General features: G+C 45.2%; 1 protein-coding gene and 1 long non-coding RNA gene across 3 annotated transcripts in view; one reads left to right on the top strand and one right to left on the bottom strand.

Moving 5' to 3' along the window:
• CACNG6 (calcium voltage-gated channel auxiliary subunit gamma 6) overlaps positions 1–15,033 on the bottom strand; it is a 31,343-nt gene extending 16,310 nt beyond the window's left edge. Inside the window, exon 1 of the mRNA XM_081837493.1 lies at positions 14,505–15,033. Coding sequence (XP_081693619.1) covers positions 14,505–14,829 — 325 coding nt within the window. The 5' untranslated portion in view covers positions 14,830–15,033. The remainder of the gene's footprint in view (positions 1–14,504) is intronic.
• The window catches only part of LOC309327910, a 74,489-nt gene that overhangs the window by 14,085 nt on the left and 38,468 nt on the right, over positions 1–21,936 (top strand). The gene's annotated exons all lie outside the window — the stretch shown is intronic.

Genomic DNA, 21,936 nt, shown 5'->3' on the forward strand with positions numbered 1-21,936 from the left:
CCACTAGGATAGACTAGCTTAACTGGGAAAAGGACCAATTTGGCCAGTGCTGTTGCTGCTACTGCCAGCACTGCTTGTCATCTCTGTCTCTGGTACCGGCTGGCAGCTCTGCAATCTCCGCCTCTGGTGATGGCACCATGGTTGCTTTGTAGATGTCTCATGCTAGTGCTAAAACTTCAATATTTATACACTCACTGTGTGCTTGTGCACTGACTGTGTACAATGTACTTATAAGACTTTCTGGCACACACACTCAGGCCAAAGTATTAACAAAGGCAGGCACAGAAAACAGAACATGGCTGCAAATAAAACTAATACCTAAGCTAAAAAAAACTTGTACCAAAATTGTGGGCGATAGGGATACGGGAAGTGACACAGCCTGAGTCAATAGTAAGACTAAGACAACAAACTGCTTTTATTTTTAAGAGTAAGGATGGAACTGGGAATGACTGGGAAAGGACTCGCAACCAACAGTTAAATAAGAAAGTTTGGGTACTGGTATGAACTGAAGGATTAACATAATATAAACTGAACGAGAGGATGGGGCAGGGATTGAGTAGGAAAGGTTGGAAAACAAACAGGTATATATACACACACGAAAGAAAGACTGAGTAGGAAACAAGTGCAGCAAATGCTGTCAAATACTTTCTAGTGTTCAGAGAGCTTACCAATGAGTGAAAGGCAGTGAGAGCAATTGTTAACACTTCTCTACCCCTCCCCATAAACACTGATGAGAAAAGTGTTGGCTCTCCTGCTTCCCCTTTCCCCACCCTTGCATTCTTCTTATTTGGTGTTGTTTTGAAACACTTTGGAGACAGGCTGTCTGGCTTTCTTAGAGAGTGTTTTATGCTCTGGATTGGTCCAAAGCACTTTATATCAATCAAACTCACTTCTGACCAATCTGGAGCTGTCTTAACTCACTTCAGACAAGGCTTGCTTTGGTTTGAGATTCATCTGAAGTGGTTGCACAGCTTGTATTAGTTGCTTAATGCTGCTTATTGATTTGAACATTTTTTTTGCCATTTTTTGCTGCTTAGTATTTGTCATTTTCTGCTATTTTACTGTTTTTAATAACTGCTCTGGGACGCGGGTGGTGCTGTGCCTAGGGCTTGCCAATCGTATGGTCGGCGGTTCGAATCCCCGCGGCGGGGTGAGCTCCCGTCTTTCGGTCCCAGCTCCTGCCCACCTAGCAGTTTGAAAGCACCCCCAAGTGCAAGTAGATAAATAGGTACCGCTTTATAGCGGGAAGGTAAACGGCGTTTCCGTGTGCTGCGCTGGTGCCGGCTCGCCAGAGCAGCTTCGTCACGCTGACCACGTGACCCGGAAGTGTCTCCGGACAGCGCTGGCCCCTGGCCTCTTAAGTGAGATGGGCGCACAACCCTAGAGTCGGACACGACTGGCCCGTACGGGCAGGGGTACCTTTACCTGTCTTCTTTACTGTTCCATAACACTGTTTTTAATGGAATGTGTAAGCATAAGGTAAGTAAATGTTATTTAAAATAAATTAGTGGTGCAGATAAATCCATGCGTTGCTGTTGCCATGACCAAGAATCCTATCCCCTCTTCATCAAGTTGCCTTTTTATTAAACAACAGCCCAGTGTTTTAAACCCTTTCCCTCCAAATCATTACATATCATGAAACAAAGTGTGATAGGCAGATTGTAAATTCCTTGGGGCAGAAACTTGATCTCTTACACTTTGCAAAACATCATGAACAATGAGTATGTTGATGATGATACTAATAACACCACCTTTTAAAATCTAATAAATGAAAGAAATCAATGACCTTTAATTATGTTCTGAACCTGTTTTTTAAAGTAGTTGCCACAACCTGGCTTGTTTTAGGCATTTTTCTTGTGATATGTAAAGCCAAACTGACCCAGCCCACCTAATTCAAAAGCACAATACTTTTTTCCACAGTTCAGAAGTGAAGGGGTGTTCATTCCCTCTGTTTTCCTTCATGCGTTCCATCTGCCTCTTAAGCATCTGAAACCAGTTATCACGCCTTCGTTTAATCTTCTTTTCTCCAAGCTAACTATCCTGCTCCTTCCGTCTCTCTCTCTCTGCCTCCCATTTGTCTGGCATTCTAAGCTCTCCAATTTGTCTGCAAAATGATTGTGGATGGAGTAGTTGCTGTTGGGGGAAGAGGACCATAATGATAAGGATTAATCCATCAAAGGATTCTTTTAGCCCATTTTTGCGATCGGTTTGCACCTGGAGCTCACAATCATTTAGCCAGGAAGCGATTTAAGAGCAGCTCTGCTATGATGAAATGAAGCAGAAAGGTTTTTGGGTGTGAGTGAAAAGGGCAAGCCTTCAGAAAAATGTAGGTTGGCTAGGAAAGCCCTGTCAAAGCAGCACACCAAGCAAGTATTTGGTCCTGGCAAATACATTGCTTCTAACTTTGGCCTTGGTAAGTCTGCTGACGTGAGTTTTGAGAGGACGAAACTATTGATAGCAGGCAAACTGTAGCCCAGGGCAATGGGTCTTTTGCCAAGATTGCTTCTCTACTGAGCCATTGTCTGCCAGTTCACACATGCGTCTTATTTTTTCATCAGGTAATTACCGTATTTTTTGCTCTATAGGACGCACTTTTTCCCCTCCAAAAATGAAGGGGAAATGTGTGTGCGTCCTATGGAGTGAATGCAGGCTCCTTGGCTTCAGCGATAGCAACGCGAAGCCTCCGAAGCGCAGAGGGAGAGCTCCCCCCGCGCTCCGGAGGCTTCGCGTTGCTTTTGCTGAAGCCGCCTGAAGCTCCCGGAGTGCCGGGAACTCCCGCTGCCCTCCGGGGGCTTCAGGCAGCTATCCGCAAGCCTTCGGAGCGCAGCAGAATCCCCCCCCCCCGTTCTCCCACTCCTATGGTCCAGTGCATCTAGAGCGAAAAATACGGCACTTAACACACTTCAGCAGCCAACCTGGTTGGCTCATGTGCCTCTAACAACAGTTTCATATACAAAAACCATCAGGTGAAACATTGCACAGCACAGCGATAAACGTCGTCACCTCACAACAAATCCTGAACCACAAAGGCATAGCTGCTGTAAAAAGTTGGCAACCTCAGAAGCATGACGTGGTATGAAATTTCAGCCAGCGGTGCTGAAGGTCCATTCACACATGTACATTGTAAGACACACACAAGGCTTGAGGGGTTGACTTTGATTTGGAAAGTGGTGCATGCAGCTTCTCCGATCAAGCTGACGAGCTCCCACAGCTGCATTTCATTCATAAAGAATCAGCAAAGGTGATGTGCAGTTTGGTTCTCAAACAATCTTAATTTTTGGCACGTGCTCAAGATTGGAGATGAATAGTTATATATTGGCTTGCTCGGGGCTTGAGAGAGAGGAACTTTTCAGTGATCTTTTGCCTGCGGCATCATGCAAGGAAGCTCATTCATCAACAGAATGCTTCTGATGGGTGATGAGAAAGTTGAAGTGATGCAGTGCTGGGCACCAGCTGCAGGAGGATTTAAAACTTATATAGGGCTTGGGTTTTTTTGTCACGGCACACATCAGAATGGAGTACCATCATGTTTTTATGCCCATGGTAGCCATTTCAGCACTTTTATCAAGATGTGAGTTTCCCTACCTCCCCATTTATTTTAAGGAGGACCAGTTCACCTCAGCTGTGAGAAACTGGAACTTTTAGCAGCAGCACTGTTAAAGATCCACAAATGGTTTTATTTTCCTCTAGTATCAGTTCCCAGGAAATGACAGGGTTAGGTGTAGAACTGAGATGCTGTCCTGGACCTCAGAATGACTAGTTATTAACTAGTTTTTGCTAACCCTGTATCCTAACACCAAACCAGGGTTTGGCAGGCTTTAGGCTTTTGGGATCTACTTTGCTTTTTACTAGAACCCCCATATCCACCAGCTGCACCCCAGTGCAAAAGACATACAATTAGAATTAAATTATTCTGAGCCCAATATTGTTTCTTGAGTACCAGAACTGAAAGGGGCTCAGAGACCCACTCCTGGTTACTCTGTAACCCCCCCCCCGCCTGCTTCATTTCTACAGTACAGTGGTACCTCGGGTTACATACGCTTCAGGTTACATACGCTTCAGGTTACAGACTCCGCTAACCCAGAAATAGTGCTTCAGGTTAAGAATTTTGCTTCAGGATGAGAACAGAAATCGTGCTCCGGCAGCGCAGCAGCAGCCGGAGGCCCCATTAGCTAAAGTGGCGCTTCAGGTTAAGAACAGTTTCAGGTTAAGTTTGGACCTCCGGAACGAATTAAGTACTTAACCTGAGGTACCACTGTATAATCTAGAGCAGGGAGTAGAGATAGACCAAGGTGTCTATTTCAGTTCTCTGTTTCTCGTTTTCCTAACCTTAAATTCAGTTCTCCACATTTCTGCAATTTGCCATTTTATAAAAAGAATCCTCATAAAAATTCATCAGCACTTTAGGGCAAATATCTCCCAGCGAATACATTTAGTATGCAGTTTTGACTAGTGTATATATTTTTTGCATCTCTGTAGCTTACTTTCACTAATATGCACATTTTTATCTACAAGTTGATCCAGACCTGCCCTTTACCCACCCTTGGATGAAATCACAATTTGTCTGGCCTTTCTCTACTCGTACTTGGCTCCAGCCTGGTGCTTTCCGATTCCTTCCCCTCTTGACTCCATACAACAGGCATTAACTTGGCTTTTGGCCTCACCATGCTTGGGTGCCTGTTGTTTCTGATGGTCTCGCTTGCCAGTTGTTTTTATATCACACTCTGGCTTGTCCTGCCTTCTGGCATGTCCCCTACCCACTTTTCTGAAACAACAGGGCATGTTGCAAGTTGGATTGTTGCTATTCCAGCTTCGGGCCTCATCCCAACATAGCCGACTGACAATAACAAAACAGGAGACATACTTGAGCCGAATTCCAGTCAAACCTTGGTTCCCAAACACCTCTGTTTTGGAACGTTTCAGCTCCCAAACACCAAAATCCCAGAAGTAAGTGTTCCGGTTTTCGAACATTTTCCAGAAGATGAACATCTGACACGGCTTCCACTTGAGTGCAAGAAGCTCCTGCAGCCAATTAGAAGCCGTGCGTCAGTTGTTGAACATTTCAGAAGCTGAACGGGCTTCCAGAATGGATTACGTTCAATAACCAAGGTTTGACTGTACTTGCTCAGCCAAAATGGCCCCTTGCTCCTAGGCAAAAGGTAGCCATAAATCACTTCACAGTGTCTGCATTAGAAGCTGGCTGGAGGCCTGCCAGAGCGGTGTAGTGGTTAAAGCGTTGAACTTAGGATGTGGGAGAGGGTTCAAGTCCCCACTTGGCCAGAAAGCTTCCTGGGTGGGTGTCTTTGGGCCAGTCACTGTCTCTCAGCCTAACCTAACTTTCAGGGTTACTGTAAGAATAATATGGGAGAGAAAAAAGCATGCATGCCACCTTGAGCTCCTAGAAGGAAGAGGTAGGATATAAATATCTTGCTGTACAGTGGTACCTCGGGTTAAGTACTTAATTTGTTCTGGAGGTCTGTTCTTAACCTGAAACTGTTCTTAACCTGAAGCACCACTTTAGCTAATGGGGCCTCCTGCTGCCGCCACGCCGCCGGAGCACGATTTCTGTTCTCATCCTGAAGCAAAGTTCTTAACCTGAGGTAATATTTCTGGGTTAGTGGAGTCTGTAACCTGAAGCATATGTAACCCAAGGTACCACTGTATACATAAAAATGTGAGGCTGTCATCTTGCTGCAGATTCCATGGGTGCCAAGGTGGACGTGCCAACCCCAGCATGACGACAGGGTGGTAAATGACCTAGATGAGCAGTTTAATGTGCTTGCAAACTGCTCTGTGAAGTTCCTCCCTTCATTCAATGCATTCAATGCCACTGCAGCCGTGCTTAACAACGGGAGTGAGAGGTGCTTCACAAACCGTTCTGTGAAGTGCTTCTTTCCCCCTCTTTTAAATGCAGCTGCAGTGGGGCTGTAACAGACTGAGGAGAGGCACTTCAGGAAACTGCTCTGAAGTGCTTTCCCTCTCCTTTAAAAGGGGTAGGAGTAGTAGTGAGCTGTGAGGGGAAGGGCTGGGGATGAGCTCTGAGGCTGAATGGAGGGGCTTGAGGCAAGCGGGGGGGGGGGGATAAGTGTGTGGGGGAATGAGGGTTAAAGGGAGGAAGGATTGCCAGCTGTGAAGGAAGCAGGGGAAGGGGTTGGGGAGTAGGAAGGGGTTGGGAAGTAGGTGGGGTTGGGGAGTAGAGTGAGCAGGGGTTTGCTGTCCCTAGTAATAGTATAAATAAACATTAGTTTGATCCATCATTTTAAGACACTAAAAGGCAAACTTCAGCCTTCTTCACCTCTACCTCCTCACCATGACATACGCATTTCACTCCTCTGCCCATTCGCTTTCCAAGCTTTCTGTCTCCTCCTTCCTTCTGGACCATACCCTCTGCCCCAGCTTACCTAGGTTGCTGTATTGTCCGGCCCCTGCCTCATTCTTCCCTAAGCCCTCTGCAACTTCCGTCCTTTCTTCCTTACATATTGCTTCCTGCCATTCCCTGCTCTAGGCCCAGACTGTGTTAGCCAATGGCATTCAGAGACATGCTTTGTCCTTCTGTGATGCTAGCGCAGCTCTAGTCGATTACTGCCAGAGGCGACTTCATCGCCACCAAATCTCTGCCTACATCAAAACACCTGATACTCTATAAACAAGATTCCATGCACCAGAGGATCTTTGCATTTAAAGAAGCAGACACTGTGCAATAGAAAATTCAGACATTTGTAGAGAAATACTGTGCTTTATCTTCTTCTCCCAACTCACTCGGTGAGACACACCCCAAATGCTAGAAAAGGAATACATTATGCAAATTCAATAGCACACATCACATATAAGGAAGTCTAAAAGACACAAATGCTCTTTTTGGCTTTAGCTATTCAGTGGGTCTCACTGTGGAATGATATGCATAATCATGACTGATGTGCAGCCCTTAATGGATTCCTCACCTCCCTCCCCTTCCCCCCAGAACATGTAGTTGGTAGCAGGAATTAACTAATATAGAAGCCTCTTTAAGCAGAGGCTTGACAACCATATGTCAGGAGTGCTCTGATGGTGTTTCCTGCTTGGCAGGGGGTTGGACTCGATAGCCCTTGTGGTCTCTTCCAACTCTATGATTCTATGATTCTAGAAGGGGACGGAGGGGCATTTTTTTAAAAAAGTGAACCTGCTTGTTTTACAGCTTCTAAATTTAATATATAAAAAACTGAAAGTTTAAGTTCTCAGGGGGAAAGGGGGATTAAGCCATGAACAGGCACCCTGCCTTTTTCTCAGGGGCAAATATGTTCTCTAGTAGGAAGTCTGGAGACCAGAACTATATATTCTGTATATGAGCTGACACCTCACCCATAGTAAAGTTGGGACTATCTAGCAGTAAAGGTTTCATAAGTTACAGAGCACGTGGACTCAGGCACAGCTCAAATTTCATAAATATGACATAAAAAAATCCAAGAGAGGATAATTAAAGCAAGGAGTATCTCCTTTGTGTATAGCTTTGTAACATTTTTCTCGCTTTTCCCTTATGAGCAAAAAGATGGGGAACAAACTTTTTACTACATCCTGATGAAAATTGGTTAGGACTGCCAAAGGCCAAATAAAATGGTCTTATGGCCTGTATCTGCTCCCCAGGACCTCAGCTGCCCACCTCTGTATTAGAGAGCAAATGCTATAAAGAGCAGAGTTGCATAACTGTTGTTTTTCTTTTCTGTACACTGCCTTTGGATAGTTCTTATACATATTAAGCAGTATAGAAATGGTCTAAACAAAATAATAAAGAAAGAAACTGATGAATAAAATAGAAAGAAAGAAAGAAAGAGACTGATTAAAACACCATCAAATAATCCACACTTGAACAAGGAGTCTTTCAGCACTGCTAAAAACCTGGCAAGGAAATGCAAACAAGGACTAGGGTAGACGCAGATACAAATCTGTACTCCATCATGAAAGTCACTGAATGACCTTAGGAGAGTCACCATCTCTTGGCCCAATATGCTTGCCAGGGGTGTGGTGGGGGGGGGGGGTAAAAGGGGGCACCATGTGTGTTACTCCCAAACTCCTCGGAGGAAGAGTGGGATGTAAATGTAATCAATAGCTGATATTAGCATATCTCAAGTGCAAAGAGTACAGTGGTACCTCGGGTTACATACGCTTCAGGTTACAGACTCTGCTAACCCAGAAATAGTACCTCGGGTTAAGAACTTTGCTTCAGGATGAGAACAGAAATCGCGCGGCAGCTGCGTGGCAGCAGCGGGAGGCCCCATTAGCTAAAGTGGTCTTCAGGTTAAGAACAGTTTCAGTTTAAGAACGCACCTCTGGAACGAATTAAGTACGTAACCAGAGGTACCACTGCTTTCCAGGACTACAGACTAACACCTTGTCTTCAACACTGAGAAGAGATACATGAATCATTCCCAGAAAATTGTGTGTGTGTGTGTGTGTGTGTGTGTGTGTGTGTGTGTGTGTGTGTGTATCCCAAGAAATCTCTGTAGATGTGTCCCCTGAATAGGCTACTCCAAATTTCCTGAGATTTGGATTTAGGTGAAATTCAGAAAGAACTCCAGATAGTGGCTAGTGGCAAGGTGTTTCAGAAAACCCATCTGATGTGTCAGTGCAGAAGCAAAGGATTATAATACTCTTAAAACCTTTTAAAGTTGTGTAGGACAGGAAATTTCAGGAGGAACAGAATTTTGCATCCCTGCATGGCAACCTGGACCATTTGAAATTCTCTCTAATTGAAGGGGCAGGAATTCTCCCTTTGTGTTTAATGATCACAACAGTTTCCTGGAAATCTAAGAAATGGGGGTTAGATATGGGATATGATGAGCAAATCTGTCAATTTCAGTTTTGCTCATTTTCTCATTGTTCATATCTGAAGTTCAGTTCACATTACTGTGCCAGTTTGCAATTTTTAAAAAGTCCTCATGAAAATATGTCAGCTTTTTCAGTGTGCATTACTCCTAATACACACATTTGTATATGCATTTTTTCCTAATTTGCATATTTTGCAAATACAATGCACTTTTTAATGTTATTCTCACTAATACGCACATTTATACACACTTATCTATGCTCCTTGAACACATTATTTGGCTCGAGTGCCATTTGCAATTTGGATTAATGAGACTTCTGAAGGGGATGATTGTGTTCACGTATTGTTTTGGCAAGTGCAAATTAGGTGTATCTGCCTTTAAATGTGAAATGAACCGAATTCATCCTCCATCCTTCAATGTGGATCTGAATCTCTTAAAAATGACTGTCTTGGATGACAGGAGTGAAGGCCAAATAAGGTGAAATCTCTCTGCCACTCTTTCTGTCCCCAGTGTGTGGACATAGGGTCGGCTCTGTCATGAAGGAGAGTGAAGCAAACAAAACCTTTCAAAGTATTGACCCTACTAGGAAATGGGGACCCGTTATTTGGGCCCTGCTTCAGGCATCAAAGTGTCCTGTACCAGCACTGTGCACAAGTGCATATATGCGAACATTAGGAATGGGAGAGAAACTTAATTTTGTTTTGCAGTTTAATGAGAAACTACATAATTTGGAGAACACACAAACTGTAACACAGGGATTCTTTGAAATTTGCACTTCTCTGAATTTTGCACACACACACAAATGTGTACAAAAATGCACACATTAGGGGAAAGTGCACTGATTCACAAAAAATAGCTACAAAAATCAATTATATTAGGGGAAAGTGTCCCCCTCCCTTTGAGGACTAAGAAGAAAGGAGTTCCCACAGTGGTTCTCCCTTAGGCTGACTGTGGTTTCACACCCATTCCTCTTCAGGCTGTCACAGGGTGCTGCTGAAATTTAAAGCCCCAAGCCCACCATTGCCTTGTTCTCAGGTTGAAACCTAGTTTAGCTGTTTCACATTGCTGTGAAATCTCTCATGAGGGCTGTTTTCAGCTGAGCAAATGTAGGAATACTCACGCTATCGTTTTCAAACAGCAGGTTAGCATTGTGCCTGCTGGCTTAATTCCTAAACCCCTCACATTTATTAGTTCTTTTGTACTTGACCTGTATAAATATATATTACACTTTCAGTGTGACACAGACAGAATGAATGAAGCCCCCCCCTACACTGGTGTCTTATTGCTGATGTGTTCTGCAGCAGTGCATCAGTTGTGAACAGATTCTGCTTCGTTAGTTGTTCTGCAATGCTTCTCCAATGCTACCACATTACTGCTGTCCAGAGGGGTTACAGCACAGCCAAAAGTTTGTGTGGTATAGCAGTTTAGCTCAGAAAAGTAGCATGGGCTAGGGCATAGCTGTCAACGTTTCCCTTTTTTTAAGGGAAATTCCCTTATTCCGAATAGGATTCCTCGCAAGAAAAGGGAAAAGTTGACAGCTATGGGCTAGGGGTGTGGGCAAAGGGTTAAGTAACCTCAACCTCTGCGTTTCTTCCTCAATCATATTGGTGGTGGAGCCTCTCCTTTGTATGCAGAAGGTCCCAATTTCATTCCCTGGCATCCCCATGTGGAGCTGGGGAAGACCCCTGCCTGAAACTCTGGAGAGCCACTTCCCTGTCAGTGTGGACAATGCTGAGCAAGATAGATCAATGCTCTGACTTGATATAAAGCAGCTTCCTGTGTTCCTTCCTTACAGGTGTATTTCGTTTAACATCAGCAATGGGAGATCATCCAGGGATCTTTGGGTGTACAGTGGTACTTTAGGTTAAGTACTTAATTCGTTCCGGAGGTCCGTACTTAACCTGAAACTGTTCTTAACCTGAAGCACCACTTTAGCTAATGGGGCCTCCTGCTGTCGCCGCGCCGCCGGAGCACGATTTCTGTTCTCATCCTGAAGCAAAGTTCTTAACCTGAAGCACTATTTCTGGGTTAGCAGAGTCTGTAACCTGAAGCGTATGTAGCCTGAGGTACCACTGTAATGTGTAATCTGACTCTCTGAAACCCCAAAACTTTTCTTCAATTTATGAGTTTTCTGAGCGCACAGTCTTCTCTGCCTCTATCCCAACCAGTCTTCTGTCATCTGTCCCTTATTTAACTCAACCTCAAAGCCGAGCAATGGATTTACATTGAAACATGTGCGAATATACAATAGCAATGAGCAAACAAGTTCAGGAGGGAAACGCAAGACGCTTGCAGCTTAGAATTATATATGTAGCCTATTTGGGGCAGGGGAGATCAGCTGTATGGATTTTTCCTGTGAGTGAGGAATCCTGTATGTGTATTTCTGTGTATGCAAAGTCTCTAAACTCCAGGTTGAGATCACAGGTTCCAGTGCAAAGCCACATTTATAAGTTCTGCAAATGACCCATCGTAGCTGTCTAAAAGCAGCCAAGTGAGAAAAAGAACTATTTGAAAGATCTCTGCTTCCAAACCATAAGCCAGGGGAAACAAAAAATAGAATCAGAAAATAGACCTGCACAGATTATAATTCTGCATACTGATTTCCCATCCAAATTAGACCTTATCATCCAATGCATAGTCTAGGAAGGCATGAGGCAGAGGCCCAATTCAGAGTTAACAATAATAAGAAAATGTTTGTTAACCAGAGGTTGTTGTAGGAGAAGACTAAGAGGCAATCTGTACTGGGTGGCTCTTCCCAGCTGAGATATTGCTGTGTCGCTTTATCTTACAAATGGAATTGCCATTCGGTGGGCAGAGTGTGCTATATTAATAAAATTAATATCAAATTCCTTGCCACAGCCCATTGATTACAGTGGGAAGTTGCTGATTAGTAGACAGCATTTTCTCTCTCTCATGGAGAGAGGAGTCAGGCAAATGCCTGTGCAAGAGTCAGGGGTAGAGGAAGGAGGGTGCGGTGGGTGCTGGCCGCCCCGGGTGTCACCACTTGAGGGGGGGGGACAAAATGCCAGGCAGCACTCACAAAACACCAGGCGGTCTCCTGGGAGAGACGCGGTGGCTTGGGTGTGCGCAGGTTCCACGCAGCCCAAATGGTTTGCCTGCTGCCCCAGCTGTAGGGCAGCTGAGTGGGAAGAGGCAGGCAGACTCTGGAGGCCCTGCAGTGTGCTCCGCCCTCGCCCCGCCCCTATGGGCGGCACACACTGTCCCTGGGCGCACCGCCGCAGGGTCCAGGCACCCGAGCGGCTTCCTCTGCCGCTGGCAAGAGTCAGTTGGTGCAGTGGCGTAGCGTGGGTTGTCAGCACCCGGGGCAAGGCAAGTAATTTGCGCCCCCTAACCCATGGATTTGTGCCCCCTAACCCTAACCCCCAGATGTTGCGCCCGGTGCGGGCGGCCCCCCCTGCACCCCCACGCTATGCCACTGAGTTGGTGTTTGGGCAGGCAGACACGTTGGACAAAACCTAATGCTAAAAGTACTCTGCAGCGCTTCACGGGATGTGGCAATACAAATGAAGTTGTTGTTTATTCATTCACTATTATTTCAATTTATATCCTACCCTTCCTCCCAAAGGAGGGAGATTAAAAGATTTAAAAAGCAGTTCCTCGCTGCTTCTCTGAAACAAAGCCCTTCTTTTTCCTATTGTTGCAAAATGGAGGTTCAGGAATGAAAACAGCTGACAACACTTTATGGCCCAAGAAGCCACTCCTTCTATCCATAAGTTAAGATACAAGTAGGGGGGGGGGAGTGTTGAAAAAAAAGTTTTTCAAGTTTAAGGCACTCCCAGTGATTTCAGGGAGAACTGTGCCATGCCACAATCTGACCTACCAACAGCAGAATAATAACAAAACCCAAAACGCCACTTCACACACACAAAGCTGCTAATAAAACAATTCTGAAAACACACAAAGAATAAACAGACAAAAATCACAGAGGGGAGACGGATGGACAGATTAGCTAGTCAGTGCATCATGTGGCGCACATGGAACCCACGCCCTGCTGCCGTGAAGTGAAAACCTTCGTGCAAATTGGCCTACAAATAGATGGCTGGGTTAATGCATTTCTCAATGCCTATAATGGGAAATGCCACATTTTGAGCCTTCCTGAAAGCCACACAGACTTGGAGGCAGAGATTTTGTGACGATGGGGCCTGGGCAGGAGCAGAATCATTGCAGAACAGCCAGAAGATAAATACAGGGGGTTCAATATTGCAGTTACTTAATTGCATGATTTTGTAATGAATGATTGAGTAGAAAACTACTTACATTGCTTTGGCTTATGCTTATATCTTGATAAGTAAAATAATGAAAGTCTTAAGGCAGCAGCAGACCCAATGCTATTAGCCAACCTTTTTAATTAGTCAATAGCTGTGGGGGGGGGGGCCCAGTCTGGTTTGGGACCGTGATGGGGGCAAATAGACACACTATTGTATTTTAATATTCTGTTGGAAGCCGCCCAGAGTGGCTGGGGAAACCCAGCCAGATGGGTGGGGTATAAATAATAAATTATTATTATTATTATTATTATTATTATTATTATTATTATTATATCAGTGGTTTGCTATGTCTAATTGCAGACAGCATTTGCTCAATTACTAATTGTGTGAATAACATCATGTTTGCTTTGGCTGTTCCATTTTTCAAAAGTGCATTAATATTCAGAAAGGAGGCCTAAAATATCTCTGAAAGGGGCAATCCCCCTTACCCACCCCAGTGTCCTGGCCATATCTTTCCCTAGAAGCTCTGCTAATCTAACATCAAATACATGGGTGTTGGTTGTCTTGATTAAGTGTTAGCTGGCAGACTCTCTGCATAGTCTCAGAGGCACTCTTTTTTTCCTTTCCAGTTTACACATGCAGTGAAAAAATAGTTACAGTTAATATGGAAAACTTGGCTTTGGGGTCTCTATGGAGGCTCCTGATTCTGTGAACTGTCATCCTTACGTCAAACAGAAGATGATACTTTCAACCATAACTCCCCCGTTTCAAGCTATACTGTATTCAGGTAGAGCCTCTCCCTGTAGAATGGGAGATGGAAGAAAGATGCTAGCAGAGGCAAGGAGATTATCCTTCATTAGCAGGAGGTAATCAACGCATCAGCATTCTGCATTGCAAGTGCTTGGGCTAAGCCTGAAATTGCAAACAGATGCCAAGGGTGAGGTTGTGAGCCGCGGGTCACATGAAGGCCTGATGGATGTGTCTGGGGTGGAGCAAAAAAGGAAAGGGAGAAAGACAAACACACTGGACTGCTTTTTGGTAAATAGATGAGAACAATGTGTTGGGTAGGGGCGGCATATGCAAAGAGATAATTAATTGATGAATGGATAATGGAGGGCTTTACTAAACTGGGGAGGAGGGCCTCACACTTAACCAGGGGCTACCAGCAGTCCAGATCTAGCCACCATCTTCCCTTGTTAGTCCGCACATCCCATCCCTTATGATCCTGCATGTAATGCATTGAACGTGCTGTATCACATGGAAACACCAGCCCACATTCCCCGGATGCATAGCAGAGAAGATGGTGGGGTTGGGGGTGGGACACAACAATGTTGGGAAGTGGAGGAAGCTGATCAAAGGGAGGGGGCAACTTCAGGAACAGGGTGTGTGTCTGTGTTTGTTTATGAAAGTGTGGGTGGGGTCGGGTGGGGAGTAAGGGAAAAGAAAACGGGAACATGCTCAGGTAAACCATTACCTCCAGGTAGCTCTGCGGGTCCACAGGTAGCCCTCTCCTCTTCCACAACGTCCATCCAGAGTTTCTTGTGGCAAAACTTCCACAAGCCATAGTGGGCCGCCTCGCAGACGAGGGATTGGTTCTGCTTGTAGGTGTTGAGCTCCACCCAGAATTCTGTGCCTACGGCCAGCACTGTCAGGGTCATCCCCACGATGGCCACGAAGAAGGCCAGCTTGATCTTGCCCTCTTGCTCATCCGTCAGGACCTTGCGCCGCTTGACCCCTGCCCGTGTGCGCCCCCCCATGCGCTGCTCCTCGTCCTGGAGGAAAAAATTTGGCCACATCATTGCCCCTTGCCCTGCTCCCCCTTGTCTTTTGAAGGGATCTATTTTGGCTCTAGAATAGCTACCCGGAACCCGGTTTGCAAACCCCCCAGGCTTTAAGCTGGGTCTTCCGTGAGGGCTCCTCGCAGCTTCTCTTGGCTCCTATCTAGGTCAACACGTTGCATGCAGTGCTGAAAAGTTGCTTGACCACCCTCACCCCACCCCTGCCTTCTCTACCCAATGCCCTGGCTTCTCAGGGTGAGGCCAGGGTTGGAACAGCAGCTACCTCACCCCCCCCCCCGGCCGCCTTGGCAAATGTGCGGAGCACCTGTTCCTGCTCTTCATCGCCTAGGCAATCAGGGTTATTTTAAGGCTCCAGGGCGCATAGACAGTCTGGATGTGTGTGTGCCTGTGCGCCTCTGAAGGTTTTGACGATGCGGAGGCCAAAATGGAAAGCTCTTTCAGCAGCAAGGGGGGGGACCCTCTTGCCCCACCTTACGACAGCACCCCCTGCTGGGACCGGAATACCTTGAGGCATTTTCACAAGTCTCTGGAACTTGCACCGGCTGCAATACCTCTTTTGGATTCACACTGCCCTGATTAACAGCAAGTATGCACAGCACTAAAATCATGTACAAGTCGGTCTACTGCTAGGCACACTTCTTTAGAAGTCCCACGGGAAGCAAGCGTTGTTTCCAACAAGTGCTTTCCCAATGAGTATGCCAGCGCTTCCTCCTTCTGCATTTGCAGTTGTAAATCTTTCCTCTGCTATGACTTTTCCTTAGGCCAGGAAGGGAAGCCGTAGCCCTCCAGACATTGTTGGACTACAGCTCCTTTCTTTGAGCCATGCTGGCCATGGGCATTTGAATTCAACAACATCTGGGGGGCTGTGAGTTTCCCATTAGGCAAACTGCTGTCTCTCAGCCCTCCCTTCTCTCTCCCACCCCAATAAACAGTACAGACAATAGCAATGCTGACTGACCTTTCCAGCTTGTTGTCAGGATTAGCAAGTGGTCATCTCCAGACCATCAGTGTTTTGTGGGAGGGATTCAAGTGCATACCAGACATTTGAGCAATTAAAGGGAATTAATGTGCTCTGTTGGCCTGATGCAACAAATCCTCTTACAAAAAATACTTGATCATTTTGCGGTTAGGAAAGTGGTGGGGGAGTGGACTTCCATTTGCACTTAAAGGAAAGCCCACCAAACTTGTGATTTCTGAAACAATTCCTGAACCCAACCAACCTTAGAACTTCACCTTTTTTGAATTTTGCAATTTTGCAGGGCTCCAGCCAAGTAATGGCTACGGAAATGCACATATTAGGGTTAAAAATGCACATATTGTTGTTGGGGTGTGTGTGTGTACAAAAATGCATTGTAAGAGGGGAAAATTATTTGCAAAAATAGGGCAAATTCGCATGAAAATGCTGATGATTTTTTCTGAGGACTTAAAAAAAATCACACACTGTGGGAATGTGCAGAATAGAATTTAAGTTTGAAAAAAATCAGAACTAGACAGGAAATTAACAGAAACTGACAGGGAAAATGTGAAACTATCAGATTTATTCTGTAAATTTTTGTATGCAATTTTGCCGAATATACACATTTTTGCAAAGCAGCTTTCCCTAATACAATACATTTTTCAAATAGAAAATATGCATGTATAGGAGGCAGTGGAGGACAGAAGTGCCTGGCGTGCTCTGGTCCATGGGGTCACGAAGAGTTGGACACGACTAAACGACTAAACAACAACAACACATAACTTGGCAGGGAAAACTGCATTGCAAAATTAGAAAATGTTTGTATTTTGATGCACAGCTGCATTTTGGTTCACTTATTGTTTCAGAAAGTGAGAATTAGAGAGAAATTTTCCTTTAAAATGCAAACTGAATCATTTCTCTCCCCCATCCCAACTTAATCTCCTTACACAAGCGTAGCTGAGCATTTTATATTGCCAAATAAGAGAAGCCTCTCTTGTGAAGAATTTCAAACTGTAGGTTCCTCAGGGCAGTGACCTGTCTTTTTGTATTTCGTAAAATGTCATGTGTATGGCTGGTGCCATGCATTGGTGTCAAATGCAACACACATTGAGGAAGGAATGAAGGATGACAAAAATAAAGAAAATAAGAAAGAAGTATAAACACTTGGGGGGGGGGTTGACACTCTACCCTTTTAGCGGCATCTAAATCTAAATCTAAATATCTAATCCTCTGTGTGAACATAGAGGATTAAAAGAATGATGTTGTTGTTGTTTAGTCGTTTAGTCGTGTCCGACTCTTTGTCACCCCATGGACCAGAGCATGCCAGGCACTCCTGTCTTCCACTGCCTCCTGCAGTTTGGTCAAACTCATGTTAGTAGCTTCGAGAACACTGTCCAATCATCTCATCCTTAATTAAGAAAGTAGACTATGAGGCTAGGGAGAGAGGATTGTGGTTCCCAATGGCTGATGGCTGGTTTTCCAGTTCTTCACTCCTCATATTTCCTTTTGCTTGGTGACTTGGATATAATTTTTAAACTTACTTGCATATTGTTCTTGTTGCTATTATTGTTATTGTTATCCCTCAAATGCGCCTCAGGCGGTTGAAAGTCTATGGTTTGGAAACAAAATGGGGCCACCCAAATATAGGACGGCGCTTTTTATATACTCTGGAGATTTCCAAGTTTATAAATTTGCAACTTAAAAGGAAAGGAAAAGTTAATCTTGCAAAAGTTGGCTGGAAGGACCTGTGAGCTTCCAGAATGTATGGAATGCTGTGGTGGCAAGAGAGAGAGAAGAAGAAGCTGGAAAATGGGGGGGGGAGAGAGAGAGAGATAATAATAATAGAGGGGGACAGGATTAGGGTTGTGGAATGCATGCTGTAAGATTAAAAAAACACCCATGGATGTTTCAGGAGAAACAAAAGAAAAAAAATACATTTTTTCTTTCCCTCTCACCAAAAAACTCCCCTCCCCATTTAGCTACAAAGTGATTAGATTCAGGGGGTTGGCAGCCCCCCAGGGTTTGAAATCTCTAGCGCTGTAAGGCAGAGCAGGGGAGGTCTTCCAGAGAGGTGAGAGGAGACTTCTTCCTTTCTCTCCTTCAGAAGAAATCTTTCCCCCCTTCCCGCTATCACACTCTCCTGAGAGGCCTGAACAAGGCTCCTGTTCCATGCTGGCTACATATGTCCCTGAAAAGCAACATTCCTCTTGGGGTGGGGGTACAGAAATACGCTGCAGTTTGTGTTGCAAGCATCACCACCTGCAACCTTGCGTAGATTCCTGGATTTCTGGAAGGGGAAATGAGGCCCAGCAGGTTGTCAACATGTGTTCCATCACAGAGACACCTGTTCAGATCCTAAGAATGGAATTGAGACCTGCTGCAGAATGATGTGCTCTCACCTTGGTGCGCTCCATATAGTCTCTGTTTTTTTCTTCCCTTGTTCCACCTGTTGCTCCTGCTGTTTCTGGCTCCTGATTCCTCACCCCCTTCTTTGTTGCTCCTGTCTCCCTCCCCCCCGCACCTCATCTGTTGTCCCCCTTTCCCTTCTGTCTCTCGCTCTTCCGGCTGCTCCTGTCTTCCCTCCACCACCAATTCCCTTCTCCTAGTTCTTCCTCCTGCCTTCATACACAGCGGAGAGCCATTGAAATGGCTTTCGAATGCCTGTTGCACAAGCCTTGCTTAGAACAGGAGATAAGAGTAACTGAGCAGGGTGAGTCACTCCTGCGGAGCAAGCATGCTCAGCAGACATGTATCATTTGGAGGAATTTGCCCCTTCTAGTGAGGTCTGGCTTTAATTTCTTATGAAACTTGAATGCAGATTTCCAAAAAATAGCAAGGAGAGACAAGAAATGAGCAATGCAAAGAAATAGAGGAAAACAACAGAATGGGAAGAACCAGAGATCTATTCAAGAAAATTGGAGATATGAAAGGGAGTAGTACCACTGCACTGTGGAGAGCGTACTAACTTATGGTCTGTGCGTGTGGTTTGGGAGCTGCACAGCCAGGGAAAAAACAATGCTATCCAGGGTTGTAAAGACTGCAGAGAGAATTATTGGGTGCACTCTTCCCACCTTAGATCAAATCTATGCTGCCAGGTGCCATAAGAAAGCGGCAGAGATAGCACATGATAGTACGCACCCCGGAAATGATCTCTTTCAGCTTCTGCCTTCTGGAAGAAGGTATAGGGTTATAAAGGCCAGGACTCGCCGCCTGAAAAACAGTTTCTATGCTAATGCAGTTCTGGTTCTAAACGCAGCATAAGGGGTCTCTGTAGTATAGTGTATTTTAAAATGGGGTTTTAGAGTTTTTTAGGGGGGTTTTGAATGTTTTATGTAGTTTTATGTAGTTTTGTGGTAGTTTTATGTAGTTTTTATGTAGTTTTGTGGTAGTTTTATGTAGTTTTGTGGTAGTTTTATGTAGTTTTTCAATTTCATTGTTCCGCAAGGGACAATGACAATAAAGATATCGTATCATATCATAGTAGCAATGTTCCTGTTTTTCTGAATGGCTCACGGTTGCTTTCCAGCAATCCTGGGGCACCTCTCTTTCGATTGTCCAGCGTTCCCTCTGTTGCCCATCAGGAGGCAGATTTTCTCATGAAATTACGCTTTGTTGTTGTTGTTTAGTTGTTTAGTCGTGTCCAGCTCTTTGTGACCCCATGGACCAGAGCACGCCAGGCACTCCTGTCTTCCACTGCCTCCCACAGTTTGGTCAAAGTCATGCTGGTAGCTTTGAGAACACCTTCCAACCATCTCATCCTCTGTTGTCCCCTTCTCCTTGTGCCCTCCATCTTTCCCAACATCAGGGTCTTTTCCAGGAAGTCTTCTCTTCTCATGAGGTGACCAAAGTATTGGAGTCTCAGCTCCAGGATCTGTCCTTCCAGTGAGCACTCAGGGCTGATTTCCTTCAGAATGGATAGGTTTTAAATTCTTGCAGTCCATGGGACTCTCAAGAGTCTCCTCCAGCACCATAATTCAAAAGCATTACACTTTAGACAAGGGCTAAAGGATGAGTCTAGGACAGGAGGGTCCAGGCCTGAAGGTGTTAAGTAAAATCCACAGAGGGCCAAGTGGCGATTTTAGAGTGTTCATCCATGCAATTAGGAGCAGGCCTGAGCATCTGGTGCCACAGTCCCCCTGCTCTGCTGCCCTCAGGGAGCGGGATGCTGTGTGTTCGCAGCACAAGCTGATTGAGGAAAAACACTGAGTTAGCATGAAATGACAGCTGTTTCAAGGCTGGCAGGAAATGGCAGTGGGAGATCTGTAGGGGGTGCTGTGCTGCAGGGAGTGAGATGGAGGCCAAGAAGACATGCTGTGCTGTCAGGAAGAAGGATGAATTGAGTACTGCTTTGTTTATTAATTTTTTGTTATGTGTGTCTTGCTTTATTAACACCTGAAATGTGTGGTTGTACCATGGGGCTTTGCTGAAAATTAAGTCAGGTTTGTCAGCAACAAGCTAGGCTAGTACATTATTTGCAGCAAGCTAGGCTAGCACATTATTTGCATCTCAAAACTGCTCTGTGACAGCTGTCAGCGTCTAAGGGCAGAGGTGACAAGAGTTGACGTTTTGGGAAATAAAGAAGTATTTATTTATCCTATGGCACTTTTACCCCATACAACGTCTGAGGTTGATGGGGCAGTGCCCCATTCACCCTAATGGACCAGCCTCCACTAGTTCTTAGTCAGACAACATGCACTCATGTGCTTTGCATGCTGAAACATCCAGGCTTTATCTCTGACATCTCCAGCTGAAAGGATCAGATAGCAAATGGTGAGGAAGACCCTCCACCTGCCTGAGCCCCTGGGGAGCCACTTGCCAATGTGGCTAGAAAGACAAATGGACTTACTTGAACCTTTCCAAACCAAATATTATAACCACATCTTTGCATAATGGTTTATGGGATAGATGAACAGGTTTTTGCTTATGTTTGGATACAACTGGATGCCAAGCGGATCAAACCTTTGAGAACTGCACTGATGCTAACCAATTTTGCATCATGGTTCCAGAGATCATGGAGCTGGTTTCTGTCTATGTTTGGATACAACTGGGTGCCATTTTGAATCTTTCAGAAAACTGCCCCGATGTTAACCATCGTTTTCAAAATTATTTTGTTTCTTCAAATTCCCAAACAATGCCAAGCATGAGGCTGCTAGCGAGTTCTAGCTCAGGAGCAGGGAACACATGCTTTGACTGCAGAAGGCATCAGGCCTCATCCCTATGACTTCCTGCAGCAGCAAGTGGTGTGAATTGTCTCCGCTGGAGAGCCACTGCCAGTCAGAGGGGAAGGCTGAAGCTCAGCGGTAGAACATCTGCTCTGTGTGCAGGAGGTCGCAGGTTCAATCCCTAGTGTCTCCAGGTAGAATTGGGGAAAGATTCCTGCCTGAAACCTTGGATTAGTGGATTAGTGCTCCTCTTTCCTTTTCTCCCACAGTTCAAACATGTCCTGACAGCGAGCTTGCTGCCAAACATAAGGAAGAGATGGCATCCAAAGGAAATACAGACCACAGAGTGGGAGAGACCAAGAGCTGCCTATGAGCTAGCTGTCTGCGCAGCCGCTCACCCTAGCGAAGAATGTCCAGGTGTTGCTGGACTGCAGTCACCATTGGACATGCTGGCTGAGCCCAAGAGTATCTAGAGGGCCACAGGTTCCCCGTCCCTACTCTAGTGCAAAGAAGGGGGGTCAACCTTTTCAAAATCCCCAGAATGCAGACTTGATGAACAGTGGGGCTAATATATTTAACGCACATGATTCCCCCACCAAAGTACCCCAGGAACTGTTAAGGGTGTTGGGAACTGTAGCTCTGTGGTGGGTAAACTATAGTTCCCAGTGATCTTTGGGGGAAGCCATGTACTTTAAATGCATGGGGCATATGCAGCCCGTGTGTCTGTGATCTCCTCTAGAAAGCAGCTCTGTAGTTAATAGGAAGGGAGCAATGCCTCCTTTTGTGACATACGCCATTTTGGCTGTGTCCCTTCCCCTCAGTAACAACCTCCCCTGGACATATTTTCATAGGACTTTATTTGAAAGGTAGATTCCAGTAAAAATCCATGCATTTTGTTGTTGTTATGACAGACAGACTGTTGTTTTTATTTGTATTGTTTTTTTCCCCTTCCTCTTGCTTTATTCACCAGTAAGTAGCACAATCAAGTGG

This window comes from Podarcis erhardii (assembly GCF_964252035.2).
Source record: "Podarcis erhardii genome assembly, chromosome: 13".
Taxonomy (NCBI): domain Eukaryota; kingdom Metazoa; phylum Chordata; class Lepidosauria; order Squamata; family Lacertidae; genus Podarcis; species Podarcis erhardii.